This window comes from Aedes albopictus, chromosome 2 (assembly GCF_035046485.1).
Source record: "Aedes albopictus strain Foshan chromosome 2, AalbF5, whole genome shotgun sequence".
NCBI lineage: Eukaryota > Metazoa > Arthropoda > Insecta > Diptera > Culicidae > Aedes > Aedes albopictus.
The window spans coordinates 227,640,383-227,655,941 of NC_085137.1; the positions used below are offsets into that span (position 1 = coordinate 227,640,383).

The following is a 15,559-nucleotide window of genomic DNA, read 5'->3' on the forward strand; positions in this document are numbered from 1 at the left end:
GAGAAATCTCTGAAAAATTCCGTAGAAAAGCTCATGAAGGTATTACAGTTAAAAAAATCTTCAGCAGTCCTAGGAGCAAATGCAGCTGGAATCACAATTGCAATTGCTTGATGGATCCCAGCTGGATTTCTTGGATAAAATCAAGAAGGTCAATAGGGTTTCTGAAGAAATCCCAAGAGGAATTTCGGGAAGAACACCTTAATGAAATCTCAGGAAGAAGTGCTCGATAAATCCTTTAAAAAATGCCTGGAAAAATCCCAGGAGGATTGCCCAGAAGAATTCCAGCAAGAATACTTGAAGAAACCTCTGGGGCAGAATTCCTGAAGTAAGCACAGTTGTATGAAGAAGCTCTAGCAGAAATTGCTGGAATAAACGCAGCAGGAGTGTTCTTAGAGGGGGAATCTCTAGAAGAACTTCTTAAGCAGTCTATAGAGGAATTTCATAGAAAATTAACTTTCCGTTACTCGCGGCCACCACCGCTAGAACTACGCCAATGCTGAGTATAAAAAGCGAGATTTTTTGAACGTGCTGTACAAAATACAACAGCGCGATCGCTCGAGGGTTAATAAATACTAAAAGGAATTTTCCCGGGAGAATTTATTAGAGAATCCCTGAAAGATATATCTTTGGAATATTTTCTCAAGAATTCCTTGAAGAAGTTGCCAGAAAAATCTCTGGATGAATTTCAATTAGAAACACCTAAGTTTTTTTTAAATTTGTTTCTTTATTTTGTTTTACAGAAATTCATGAGAGATTTGGAAGAGAAAACTTTAAACTAATTTCTGATTAATTTCCCAAAAAAAATCCTGTAAATCTTTCAGGAAGAATTTCTGTAAACATTCATGAAGGATTTTTTTTAAGTATTTGTAAAGGAATTTCTGAAGAAATTTGGAAGGTTTTTATAAAAGAATCAGTGGAGAAATTTCTGGAGGAAGTTTAGTAGAACTTCTAAAGCAACTATTGAAGAAAATTCTAAAGAAATTCATGCAAAAATATCTAAAATATTCTATTCAATATCTGGAGGAATATCTAATGGAATGCACTTGTTAAATTGATTTATAAATAATCTGTTCCAATTGTAATTTTTTATTTTTATGTAAAAATACTGCTGCAATAGTTCGCAAAAACAAAATTCAGAATCTGAAAATAGCCACTAAAAGTCGCTCCGCAATCTCAAAAAATCGGTAGCAAACGATTTATTTTTTTCCTACTTCATATGCATTTAATAAAATATACATACCTATGTATGCATATTATCAATTCCACCCATCCAAAGGATACCAACGACAGCCTACGTCGTTAATGTTCGGCATCCTTGAAAACATACACGGGGCACACCGAATCCGTTTCTGTTTCACTGTATTTAAATATACTTACAACGTTCCCCCCTGCGGTGCGATTTTCGGTCAACGCACTGAACGCTGGCAAGGATAGGATTGAACGGACTAATACACACCATCCTATTTGGTGAGCACACAGTAGTGGTGTTTGACCCATGTTTGTGAAATTGGATTAAGGGTTGGAAACGTGTAATTAAATCACTTGTACATATTATCTAGTGCTAAAATTCCCGGTTCTGTGTATGCTCAGCATGTTGAACGTGGATAACCATTATTGGGGCCGAGCTGTTTGAAATCTAAGAATTCCGTTAATTGATTAGAATGTGCACTGTTTCAAAGTTTCCCATTTATTCAACTCCACTCCACCTGAGGCACTATTCGAAAGGCTACCGTGTCTACCTTGGCACTCGCCTGGCAACATTTAACTCGCTCACGTTCACTCATGGCCACTTCCGGCGGCATGCCCTGCAGAGCATCACACGACAAGCTGGAAAAATAGACGGGTTGAAGGAAAATGTTCGATTCTATTTTTTCTCATTCGGAGCCATTTTTGGTGATTTCACCTTCACCATGTTTTCCTCTCCACACCGATTCTGTGCAATTAGAGGTTTACGATAGCAGTGTTACGGTGAAGGTTTCGTTCGATGCTCTTGTCGATTGTGAAAGAGGGTGGAGTAAAATGCAGGCCTTATTGAAAAGCTCGATAACGTGCCAATCACTTGTTAGATGGTTTGATATGCATTCCTGATCGATACATGGAAAATACTTACTTACCAATCAGGCTAAGGCCGGGGTGGCCTCTGCTGTACATAGTAGCCTCCTCCATTCCACTCGGTCCATGGCTGTTTGTCTCCAGTTCCGCACTCTGCGTAGGGTCCGCTGATCGTCCTCCACCTGGTCGACCCACCTAGCTCGCTGCGCTCCACGTCTTCTTGTACCGGTCGGATGACTCTCGAGAACCATTTTAGTCGGGTTGCTATCCGACATCCTGATGACGTGACCCGCCCACCGTACCCTCCCGATTTTCGCGGTATGGACGATGGTTGGTTCTCTTAGCAGCTGATGCAGCTCGTGGTTCATTCGCCTTCTCCAAGTCCCGTCTTCCATCTGCACTCCGCCGTAGATGGTACGCAACACCTTCCGTTCGAAAACTCCAAGGGCGCGTTGGTCCTTTGCACGTAGGGTCCATGTTTCGTGCCCATAGAGGACGACCGGTCTAATCAGCGTTTTGTAGATAGTTAACTTCGTGTTACGGCGAACTTTATTCGATCGTAGAGTTTTGCGGAGTCCAAAGTAAGCACGATTTCCTGCCACAATGCGCCTCTGAATTTCTCTGCTGGTATCGTTGTCGGCGGTCACCATTGAGCCCAAGTACACGAATTCTGGGTGGCGGGCGTGGTGATTCCTCCCTGGAGCCCTTTGCCATCATGTACTTTGTCTTCGACACATTAATGACTAATCCGATTCGCCTGGCTTCACTCTTTAGTCGGATGTACAGGGGATAGACAAAATGATCGGGACAGGCAAAATTTTCCCTTCTCAAAAAAATTTCAAATAGCTGTAACTTTTTGAAAAGTGCATCGAATATTTTAAAATTTTTACTGTAAGTTGATCAACTATTTGTGTATCTGTGGACAAAATTTGAAAAAGTTCGGGCCATACTGCACAAAGTTATAGGCATTTTAGAAAAAGGTAGAATTTTCCGATAGCCAACTTTGAGCTGTTATATCTCCGGGTTCAATGAACCGAATACAATGAAATTTTGACCATTTATGACTTGTATAATGAGCTTTGAAAAACTTTTGACATAACTTAAAATTCTTAACACGGAAGAAAATTATAACGATTAGATTATTTTTCTAGTAAAACACCAAATTTACTTAAATTTCAACATCGTTTCAAAATTCAAGATGCTAATTATAATTCATTTAAATTCCCTCTGATTGTCTTGAACATAGATATGTTTTAAAGGAAAGTAACAACATAGGCGGCAATTCATTGAAAAAGTAATGGGATGCATATTAAAAATATACCAATTTACTAAAAAAATCATAAAATTAATTGAATCGCTATAACTTTTTCTCTTGTTAATAATTTCAAGTTGTGTCAAACGTTTTTGAGAGCTCATTATATAAGTCATGAATGGACAAAATTTCATTGCATTCGGTTCATTGAATCCGGAGATATAACAGCTCAAAGTTGGCTAGCGGATAATTCTACTTTTTTCTAAAATGCCTATAACTTCGTGCAGTATAGCCCGATCTTTTCCAAATTTTGTCCACTGATACACAACTAGTTGATCAACTTATAGTGAAAATTTGAGAATATTTGATGCACTTTTCGAAAAGTTACAGCTAATTGGACATTTTTTGAAAAATTAAAATTTTGCCTGTCCCGATCATTTTGTCTATCCCCTGTACGTTTCCGCCATCGTCTCAAATTTACGAGCAATAATATCAATATCATCAGCGAAACCAAGTAGCTGAAAGGACTTCGTGAAAATCGTTCCACTCGTGTTTATCCCCGCTTTCCTAATTACACCCTCTAAAGCAATGTTGAACAGCAAGCATGAAAGAACATCACCTTGCCGAAGGGACTCGAGAGTGTCCCTAATACTCGAAGTACGCACATCACTCGATCCATCGTCGCCTTGATCAACCGTATCAGTTTATCCGGGAATCCGTATTCGTGCATAATCTGCCATAGCTGTTCTCGATCGATTGTATCATACGCCGATTTGAAATCGATGAACAAGTGATGTGTGGGCACGTTGTATTCGCGGCATTTCTGCAACACCTGGCGGATGGCGAACATCTGGTCCGTTGTAGCGCGTTCACCCATAAATCCAGCCTGATATTGCCCCACGAACTCTCTTGCAATCGGTGATAGACGGCGGCATAAAATTTGAGAGAGTATCTTGTAGGCAGCGCTCAGTAGTGTGATCGCGCGATAGTTCCCGCAATCCAACTTGTCGCCCTTTTTGTAGATGGGACACACGATACCTTCCATCCATTCCTCCGGTAATACTTCCTCCTCCCAAATCTTGGTAATGACCCAGTGTAGTGCTCTCACCAGTGCTTCGCCGCCGTATTTTAGAAGCTCGCTTGGTAATTGATCTGCCCCAGCGGCTTTGTTGTTTTTCAACCGGCCAACACCCTCCTCAATCTCTTGGAGGTCAGGGACCGGAAGTCTTTCGTCCTGTGCACATACTCCTAAATCTGTTACCACGCCACCTTCGGTACTTGCAACGTCGCCATTGAGGTGCTCAACGTAATGCTGCCGCCACCTGTCGACCACCTCACGCTCGCCCGTGAGAATATTCCCGTAATTATCTCGGCACATGTCGGCTTGTGGCACGAAGCCTCTGCGCGAGCGGTTCAGTTTCTCGTAGAACTTTCGTGTGTCTTAGCGCGGTACAGCTCTTCCATCGCTTCGCGATCTCGTTCTTCCTGCTGGCGCTTCTTCATCCGGAAGACTGAGTTCTGCCTGTTCCGCGCCTGTTTGTAACGTGCCTCATTCGCTCTCGTACGGTGTTGCAGCATTCTCGCCCATACTGCATTCTTCTCGTTTTTCAACTGTTCACATTCGCCGTCGTACCGGTCGTTTTTGTGATTCGGAGTCGCGAAGCCTAGTGCTGTAGCCGAGGTACTACCTATGGCGGATCGGATGTCCCTCCAGCCATCTTCAAGTGTAGCTGCGCCGAGCTTGTCTTCCGTTGGTAGGGCCTCTGCTAACTGCTGTGCGTAGTCTTGAGCCACTTCTACGTTACGAAGTTGCTCGATGTTGAGCCGCGGCGTTCGACTTCGACGCGTGGTGAAAACTGTCGAAAGTTTTGAGCGCATGCATACAGCGACTAAGTAGTGATCCGGATCTATCCGAGTTATATCCGGTTATATCTATCCGGTTATATCCGAGAAGAATTTACCGTCGATTAGAACGTGGTCGATTTGGCTTTCTGTTTGATGGTCGGGTGATCTCCAGGTGGCTTTGTGGATATCTTTGCGGGGGAAGAAGGTGCTTCGGACTACCATACCACGGGAGGCTGCATAATTTACGCATCGCTGGCCGTTATCATTCGATACGGCGTGCAGGCTGTTTCGCCCGATTACCGGTCGGTACATTTCCTCCCTTCCTACCTGCGCGTTCATGTCGCCGACAACGATTTTCACGTCACGCGGCGAGCAACCATCGTATGTTTGCTCTAACTGCGCATAGAACGCTTCTTTCTCGTCATCAGGTCTCCCTTCGTGTGGGCAGTGGACGTTGATGATGCTGTAGTTGAAGAAACGGCCCTTAACTCTTAACATGCACATCCTTTCGTTGATCGGCTGCCACCCGATCACACGTTGTCGCATCTTGCCCAACATTATAAATCCTGTTCCCAGTTCATTCGTGGTGCCACAGCTTTGGTAGAAGGTAGCCGCTCGATGCCTGCTTTTCCACACTTTCAGTCCAGTCCAACAAAGTTCCTGCAACGCCACGATGTCGAAGTTGCGGGGATGTAGTTCGCCGTAAATTATCCTGTCACATCCTGCGAAACCTTGTGACTTGCAATTCCATGTTCCAAGTTTCCAATCGTAGTCCTTATTTCGTCGCGTGGGTCTTTGTCGATTGTATCGAGTCGTATTTTCTCCTATGTTATTCGCAATGGGAATTTTTACGGGTGGCTTATTGGGCCTACGCCAACACTCCTGTCTCGCCGGAGGGCCATCGTGCCAGTTCTGTTTAACGTCCCAACCAACACTGGGACGACCACGCTGATGGGGCTACCATCTTGGATCTAGCTGGGCGTGATGCAGCGTTTCTTACTCAGCCGCTGGATGCCAGAACAGACGCTGTTTGAGCCGCACCTTCTTGGTGAACAGACGCTCGGGTCGTACCTCCTCAATCTAGCTGAAGTCAGAAGGACAACAGTGCCCAGGCTGCACTACCAGCTAAGCACACAACTCTTAGCTGGCGGTCTGTGTCATCGTTTGACCCGTGTAAGCATGAGGTAGGAACTTGTGAGGATCAGAGCTATGTTAGATGCTCTCCTTATCGACTCACCGTTTTGCAGACCATACATGGAACAACCTATCCCAAATCTGAGTTTCAATTTTGATTGCTCTGGTAAATCACGGAATAGCAACTAAATTGTGCGGTCATCTATGCTCATACATACATACATTTGTTTGCTCAACATCACATTTAAAACAAGAAATAATCAACAATAGTACGCTACAATACTCGATTCGTGGCTGCCGTTCTCCATCCTCGGTCACGTCCGTTACTCTTCAAGTCACGCTCCACTGTAACCGTCGGTTCCAAATTATGCTTGTAGCTCCACCACAAGTTTAGTATTTTTCTATTTTGCGTTTTTTTCAATTCCTTTCCCAAATTTCCCGCTTCACATTAATACGCCCTTTATAAAGAAAGAATCAACTAACACTATGATGGGACAGTGGCTGCTCTCAGTGGCTTGATGGGAGTAAGAGCGTTGTCCCACTCTCGCACTGCATAACGTTTGAGTGGCGGTCTACTGTATAACAGTTGAGCTGTCATGGCAAAAGAGTACGCAGCCAGTGATTATTGACTTCCAGATGGAGTTAGTAAAATTAGGGTATATGATCAAATTTCTGGCATTAAAAGAACAAATCATGCATATTACATGTTTCTATGTTGTATATGTGTAATTGATCGAGTTCCATTTCTAAGACTGACGATTCTTATAAAAGAGGAAACCTGAAATCTCCATGTTCTTTCTGATCGTGATTTGTGAATAGAGTAGTAGTGCGCGCGTGTTATTTTAAATTGTTCTGTAAGGTTTATTGTAAAACCTTGTGTGTGGTGAATTTGTAATAATTTAGTGTTGTTCTCTTTAATAGGTCTAAAGTAAAATGTTACAAAAAGTGTTAGTAAAACAGTTAGTAAACGTGCTAGCATGCAAAAATTAGTATGGTTAGTAGTTAAAATCATGCAACATAGACCTAAAGCTAATGTGTTATTCTTTTTCTATTAGTATTGTAACATACAAAAACCTAGTGAAAAACGACAAGAACACAAGTTAAAAAGAAGATATAAGAAAAAGGTAAATTCTATTGTTAGTTTGTGCAAGATGTGGCAAATTGTAAGAGGCTATTATGTAGAGTGATGTCGGGGTATTAATCGAGTGGTTAGGTCCGATGAATGGGCCTTTTTCTTCCCATCTTTAAACTACTCGCCAGATAAACGTCCGGAAGGTAACTTCCCGGACGGTTCAGATCACCAACCCACCAACGATCAGAAATCCCGATTGGGAACAGCTGCCGTTTTCGTTCGAGGCCTCCTTCCGTCAGCTGCGGCCATTCTGCGACGGCCATTGCTGTTCAGCATTTCGCCGATTCCGTCGGCGTTCATCATCGACATTGGCAGACCGCTACTACTATCGGTCCACAACGCCCAGTCTCCGAGTTACATCGAACCGTTCCCAAGGCCCTCGGTAAGCTAGTTCCGATCAGTGCTAAGTGAATCGCGGCCATAGACCATAATGCATGCAAATACACCCCCCCCCCCTCACCATCAAAGTGACGTCACAAGTAATGAATAAAACTATGTAAATTGTAAATAGCCTCAGTGAAAGCCATTTATTTAGAGCGCAGCCCTGGTTATTATAGTTTCACCATCTTTTCGTTCGTTATCCGCTTTGTCCGGACTCACAAAGGAGTCGTCAAGCCTCGCTATTCGTGTGATCCATCAGATCCTGGAATTTATGGTTTCCACGTCACTAGGAATGTTTATTTGACCGTTACTCTGCTATTTTCATGTTTTGTCTGTGAAGTCAATGTCCAGTTTTCCTGTTTCAGGATAGCCCTTAAATCAGTGTGTAGGTGTGAAAGTTCAAGCCATCCTACAAAACGACCCTGAGAATCCCTAAATCCCCCAATCCCTGAGCTAGAGAGTTACACCACCTGATCCGCCAATCGTGCTCTCTGTGCTCCACACTTTCTTTTACCAACCGGATCAGTCGCAAACACCAGCTTTGCAGAGAAGTTGTTCGACATTCTTGCAACACGCCCTGCCCACCGTCTCCTTCCAAATTTGGCCATTTTCTGGATGCTGGGTTCGCCGTAAAGTGGTTCTTCCTTCTCCGCCACACACCGTTCTCCTGCACACCGCCGTTGATCGTCTTCAGCACGCGTCGCTCCAAAACTCCAAGTGCTTGCAGGTCCTCTTCGAGCATGGTCCATGTTTCGTGTCCGTTAAGTACCGCTGGTCTTATTAGCGTTTTGTACATGGTGCATTTGGTGCGTGGGAAAATCTTTTCAGACCGCAGCTTCTTCTGTAGCCCGTAGTAGGTCCGACTTCCGCTGATAATGCGCCTTCGAATTTCACGACTCACGTTGTTGTTAAGGATCCGAGGTAGACGAGTTCCTCCACCAACTTGAAGGTATCCCCGTCTATCGTAACATTACTATCCAGACGGATTCGGCCTTGTTCGGTTCCGCCTGCCAGCATGAACTTGTGTTATGAGGCATTCACCACCAGTCCGACCTATGCTGCTTCGCGTTTCAAGTGGGTGTACAGCTCTGCCACCGTTCCAAATGTTCTGACGATAATGTCCTTGTCGTCTGCAAAGCACACAGATTGACCGGATTTTGTGAAAATCCTTCCCCGGCTGTTGAGCCCGGCTCGTCGCATCACACCTTGCAGAGCGATGTTGAAGAGTAGGCATGAGAATCCGTCACCTTGTCGCAGCCCCTGGCGAGATTCGAATGAACTGGATAGTTCATCCGAAATCCTTACGAAGTTTTGCACACCGTCCACCGTTGCTTCAATCAGTCTAGTCAGCTTTCCAGGGAAGCCGTTTTCGTCTATGATTCTCCATAGCTCTGCGCGATTGATACTGTCATATAGGGAGCAACCATTAAGTACGTCACGCTAAAATTGGGATTTTTAGACCCCCCCTCCCCCCTTCGTACGGGTTTTTCCTATACTTAATACATTGCTTGTCACATTTTCAAAAACCCCCCTCCCCCCTAGGTCCGTGACGTACTTAATGGATGGCCCCATACCGCTTTGAAGTCGATGAACAGGTTCTGGTCCGTTGTCGACCGGCCGTCGATGAAGTCGTCTTGATAACTTCCCACGAACTCATACGTTTTAGGTGACAGACGACGGAAGATGATCTGGGATAGCACTTTGCAGGCATCATTCAAAATAGTGATCGCTCTGAAGTTCTCACATTCGAAATGGCGTTCTTCTCCGCCAACCCAGCTAACACAAAGTCGTAAATGAAGTTGAATAGGATGCTAAAGTGGAGGCCATATGCATACCTGCTTCCATCTAACCGCGTGTAAAGTGTACGCATATCGCCTCCACTTTAGCATCCTATTCAACATCATATGCGATCGTTTGTTGACTGGGAAAACCATTCTGCACTTTTCGTCGAACCATTCGTTCCGTTGATTCCGTTCCACGTAGACGATGGTGCTCTCGGCTGTACTGCAGTCCTCTAGAGGGGCCTCATCGAGCTCGCCCTCGTCTGGCAACGCGGCCTCGAAATTCTACGCGTATGCTGAGGTGACATCCGGTTGTTTCTGTCGATCTAGGTTGTACTGTGACGGTCGCCGATACCGTTCATTGTTGATGATGGAGCGTTTTGGGCGCAATTTGACCACCACTAGGTAGTGGTCGGAATCGATGTTGGCGCCATGATAGGTCTTGACGTCGATTATGTCGGAGAAGAGCCGTCTGTCAATCAGAATGTGGTCGATTTGAGATTCCATCTGCTGTGGTGATCTCCAGGTGTAACGATAACGGAGGCTGTGTTGGAAAAAGGTGCTACGTATGGCCATTTTCGTTTTCGTTCGTCTGCTGGTGGGCGCTGAACTTTCTGATCGTCGGTCTGAATACCTCCTCCTGGCCTACCTAAGCGTTTAAATCTCCTATACTGATCTTGACGTCGTGGCTTTGGCAGCGGGCGTACTCGCGTTTGAGATGTGCGTAAAATGCGTCCTTATCATCAGTGGTTCCGAAGTGTGGGCTGTGCACGTTTATTATGCTGAAGTTGAAGAATCGGCCTTTGATCCTCAACTTGCACAATCTTTCGTTGATCGGCCACCAAGCGATCTCGCGCCTCTTTATATCACCCATCACGATGAAAGCTGTTCCCAGCTCACGTTTTTGCCGTTTCTCTGTCAGATGGTATGATTACCTCTAAACGTTCGCACCATGGATCCTGTCCAACACTCCTCCTGCAGCGCTACGATGCCGAACCCGCGGTCCTTCAGCAGATCGACGAGTATGCGGGTGCTCCCAATAAAGTTGAGAGATCGGCAGTTCCACGTAATAAGTTTACAATTGAAAGTCCTTTTTGCTAGCTGGGGTCGTTGCCGTTTGTATCGGTTCGTATTATTCTGTTGCTGTTTGTCCGTTAAATGTTATTTTTCACGGCTGGCTCGTAGGGCCTGACACCAACGCCCTACTTTCCGGATGACCATAGTGCACAGTTGAGCTTAGAGGCCTTCCGTGGCACTCGGACTATGATCAACCTCTCCTAACATGGGGATAAGACGCTGTTGTGAGCTGGTTGTGAGCCGCTCCTCCTGCTGTTCTCCTGGTTTGCATCTATGCTCCTTGTGCAATATTCATGGTATATTATCCAGATGGATTATTAAGGTGTGAACCCCTCAATGGAGCATTTCAAACCAATTTCCCATAATGCCAGAGTGGTTAACCGTTCTGTTTCGATGGAAGGAAGAACTGATTATATCGAATCACACTTTAGCACAGGGAAAATGACGGTGTCGTGTGAAAATGTGAACACGAAAATCCTTTTATCTGCCTTACCAACCTTGGTTTCATGGCAGATGGGAACTGAGCAGACTTTGAGGAGATGGGTATAGCTTATAGTTTTTTTTTTCGTTTCCGCCGTTTATCTTTATGTTGCTCAGCTGAGATGGATTAGGGAAGACATTTGTGGCTGGTACAACATGACTATGGGCTCAAGCTTATTAACAACGTGTCCTTTTTTTTTATTCCAGATGGGATCCCAAGAAACGCATGACACCGGAAGAGGCAGCCCGCCACGAGTGGCTCCAGCCGAGCGCATCCTCCACATACGTCTCGTCCAAGTCCAAGGAAAACAGTGATAATCAGCTCAGTTTCATGCAAAAACTGCAACGATCTCAGCCAATGACACCAAATACAATCCTTCCGGAAATCAAGACCCCCAACAACCGGCAGCGCTACGTCAAGGAGCGAGTCAAAGGTGAGTCCAACCCCTTTCCGCTTGAATGGCACTACGCTACAAAGCTCGATTGATAAAACCACCCCTAATCGAACCACCCGACCAAGGCCAGTGGGTGGTGATTGCACGAAAGCTTGCTAGCAAGTTGTTTCTGTAGCTTTTTCAATTTTCGAAACAAGCTTCAGCCGACGAAAGCTTGAAACACTTTGCTACACCTTTTTACCCTACACACTTTCTTCGCGCTTTTACAACTTTCCTTTAACTTTTTAATTTCTCTTTCTTTCGGTATCGCTTGTGTGCTTCTCCTTTGCTTGTGAAATGTTTCCACACTCGAATACACCGTAAAACTGCACGACGCGCGCCCACACACACAGGCAAAAAGAAACAAACCAAAGAGTCGAGCAAAAGCTCCGGTGGCCAGAAGCAGCAGCTAACCAAACTGATCATCAGTTGCACCTCCGTCAAAGAGCTTATCTCCATATTCGACACCCAAAAGAAGGACGGAAGCAACTGACACCATTAAAATGCTCCACCGCTGCTAGTTCGTCGACACTTGTCGCCGTTGGGGACAGAGTAGCTTTAGATGTCTTACTTGGAGTACCGCCTGCTCCCTAGAGCTAGAGTAGATAGATTGGATGCTTGCACGGATAGATAGATCTTTCAGGGTACTGCTCCGTAAGTGTAGTGTAGTATAGTAATTGGATGTGCATTATATGTCTTTCTATTTGAACATCTTTCGAACGGTCATTATCATTTTGTCAGTAGGTGTTGTTGAAAAGTATCAATTGCTGTTTGAATGATTTAATGTGCTCATTTTGTCTGTCAGTGATTACATCTCAAAATGCTTGCAATTCTGTATTCCATTCAAATACAACCCATTTTTGTAAGATCGTGTATTTTATTCGAAATGCAATATTGTTGTAAAGAATAACAAATCATTTTAATTTTTGCAAAAAAGCATATTCTTCACATTCTCAAATGATCCAATTACAGTTATTTATCTGACGAGTTTCAAAAAGTTGATTGTTTCAGCACGAATCGTACATTTATCCAACGAGGCTTGTCAAGGGATTTCTCCTTGGACTTTCCCAGAAATTCCGCCTTGTGGTTCTTCCTGAGATTTTTCACAAGGATTTATCCTATTGACGATTAAGTATTCCTACTGGAAATCCTCTTGAGAGTATTTTAGGAACTACTGTTGGAATTGCTCCAGGTAGAGATCCTCCAAGATTTTTTTTCTGGGTTTCCCAGACATATCTGCAGAGAAACCACCAGGACTCTCAAATGCAATAATTATAATTGGAGATAATCCTGCTGAAAATGCTTGGAAATCTCAGCCAGAATACACGAACAAATTCTACAATAAGTTTTTGAAGGAATCCCTGCTGTTTACTCGATGTATTGTAAGTAAGAGGAATCGCGTGAGGAATCCTTGGAGAAGAGTCACAGGAAGAAATGCTGGAAAAATCCTTTTCAGAGGAACCCTGGCAGTCATTCGTACAAGAATTGCTGGAGAATTATTTTAAGAAATCATTTTCAAGTTCCTCCAGGAAAACCTGATGAGATCCTGCTGGAAACTTCTGCTGAGATATTTCCATAGATTTATTCAAAGATTCATCCAGTAATTATTCCCATTTCACCAATGATTCATCTAAGAATTCATCTCGAAAAACTTCCAAGAATTCTTTTGGGATTCCTTTGGGAACTCCAACCAGGATTTCCCCTAGCATGATTGCCAGGATTTCTCAAGCATTTCCAGATGGTAGTTTTGCAGTTATTGGAATCCTTTACTTCAGGAATTGCTTGAGAAATCCCAAAAGACTTCCAAGAGGATTGCCTGGAGAAATCCCATCAGCATTCAGGAGTAATTTGAGCATAAATTCTCTAAGGAATCTGAAGGGGATTTCCGGTAAGTAAATGAAGAGGAATTCCTGGAAGAATCCCTAGAGAGATGTGGGAGTATTTCTGAAGGAACCCATTGAAAAGTTACAGCAAAAGTTGCTGTATGAATCTTGTCAATAATTTTTGATATGTCAAATAAACGTTGAGAAAGTTTTTTTATTTTTTTTTCTTATTTAAAAAATATATTTCTTCATAAATTTTTGGATATTTTGCTAAAATTTAAGGAGATTGTCCCTAAAACTTGTTAATATCGTGAATTTCATTATTCTGACGCAAAACCTGTATTCAGATGATCGAATGGTATTTTATTTAGCTTTAAATTTATGGAAAAAGCTTTAAAATTGGTTGAACAATACGCAAGATATTTGAATTTTAGTAAATTCCATATTTTGAAAAATCGTAAAACTCGATATTAAGCTAAAACTCAAAAAATGTTCTACTTAAATTTTTTTGAAGCACGGTTTCGAAATCAGTGCTAAATTATGCCTCAAAAATTTTGGTCGTTGACTGCAGTTCACAGCTTTCGTTTTATTTTGTAAACTATTGTAATAAATCGAGGCAACCGAACAAGAATGTCTAGAGGAAATTCCAGAAGAATTCTTGGACAAATAACAAAAGCTACTGCTGGAAAAACGACATGAGGGATTCCTTTAGAAAACCCAGCAAGAGTTTTTGGCAAAATTTTAAATGGAATTTAGGGAGGAATTTCCTAACGGAGTTCCTGAAGAAATTGGAGAAATTCACAAAGAAATGTAAAGAGGAAATCTTGGAGGAATCCACGGAAAAGTCTTTAAAATTCTTTATGGGATTTTTCTAGAATGCTACACAGTTTAAAAATGTTACATCATATCACCTGTAACAAAAGGGCCCCGTTTTATCACACACATTTTTCCATCAGTTTTAAATTTACAGGTCACTCTCAATATGAAGCTTGTGTTCAACATTCCATACAAGAAATTGTTTCATGTAAATTTTAGTGATATGGAATAGAAACTTATGAGTCAAATGTGTTTACGTCGGGAGTAAATTTCAGAAATTTTTGCTGTGTAGCTAGGGTTGAGGTTTTTTTTTTTTACTTATTCGTTTATTTGGAAGGCTCGGGCGCCACATGGGCATAACTGAGCCGAAATCTTTTGTTTTTTTTACAATGGTTATACATTTTACAATTTATTACTGCCTTAAAACTATGTTAGTTTGGGAAGCCGAAGTACTCGCGGCTGTTTCGAGGTTAAGGATTGAAGAAAAAAAAATGGGAAGGACGGATTTATGGGTTTAAAACTAAATTATTTGCTAACTTATACTAAAACTTTGATGGGACAAATTGTCCATATCTGTAACGGAACCAAAAAGAAAGGACTTTATCGGTAGAAAACGACAAGAAGAGGACAAACGGAAGGGGGTGACGACAGACAGGGGCGAACAACAAAACCAAAAGGCGGACAACGAAAACAAGGAACGTACTACATCAAACTCTGACATCAACACGTTTCAAAAACTGGTAAATCAGGTTCATGTATTCCAAATCAAGTCCTGCCAACACTTCTCTAACGGGTTTCTGTTGTTTTCCTCGGACCCGGAGAATTTCATGTAGCTCAGATCTGACCTCACGATACTCATTGCATCCCCACACGACATGTTCGATATCCTGGTAAGCCACGCCACAGACACAGAGATTGCTTTCTGAGAGCCCAACACGGAAGGTATGTGCGTTCAACAAATAGTGGTTGGACATCAACCGACACATTACACGAATGAAATCGCGGCTCAAATCCAACCCTTTGAACCATGGCTTCTTCGACACCTGTGGAATGATGGAGTGCAACCATCTACCCATCTCTCCATCTCTCCATTTGTGTTGCCAGCTGATCAAGGTCTCCTGACGGGCCAATGCAAAAAATTCGTCGAAGGCGATTTGACGCTCATAAATATCGCCTTCGCTAGCGCCCACCTTAGCCAGAGAGTCCGCTTTCTCATTGCCCGGAATTGAGCAATGTGAAGGGACCCAAGCTATGGTGATGATGTATGAGCGTTTGGACAAAGCACTCAAGACTTGGCGTATTCCTTTCAGGAAGTACGCTGAGTGCTTCATCGGTTTCATTGACCGAACAGC

At 43.2% G+C, this 15,559-nt stretch overlaps 1 protein-coding gene across 1 annotated transcript in view; it reads left to right on the forward strand.

Annotated features, from left to right (window-relative positions):
* LOC109401374 (dual specificity tyrosine-phosphorylation-regulated kinase 4) overlaps positions 1-15,559 on the forward strand; it is a gene marked incomplete in the record, with an annotated part of 426,866 nt that overhangs the window by 398,724 nt on the left and 12,583 nt on the right. Inside the window, 1 exon segment of the mRNA XM_062851247.1 lies at positions 11,342-11,568. Within this exon segment, the coding sequence (XP_062707231.1) occupies positions 11,342-11,568 (227 nt within the window).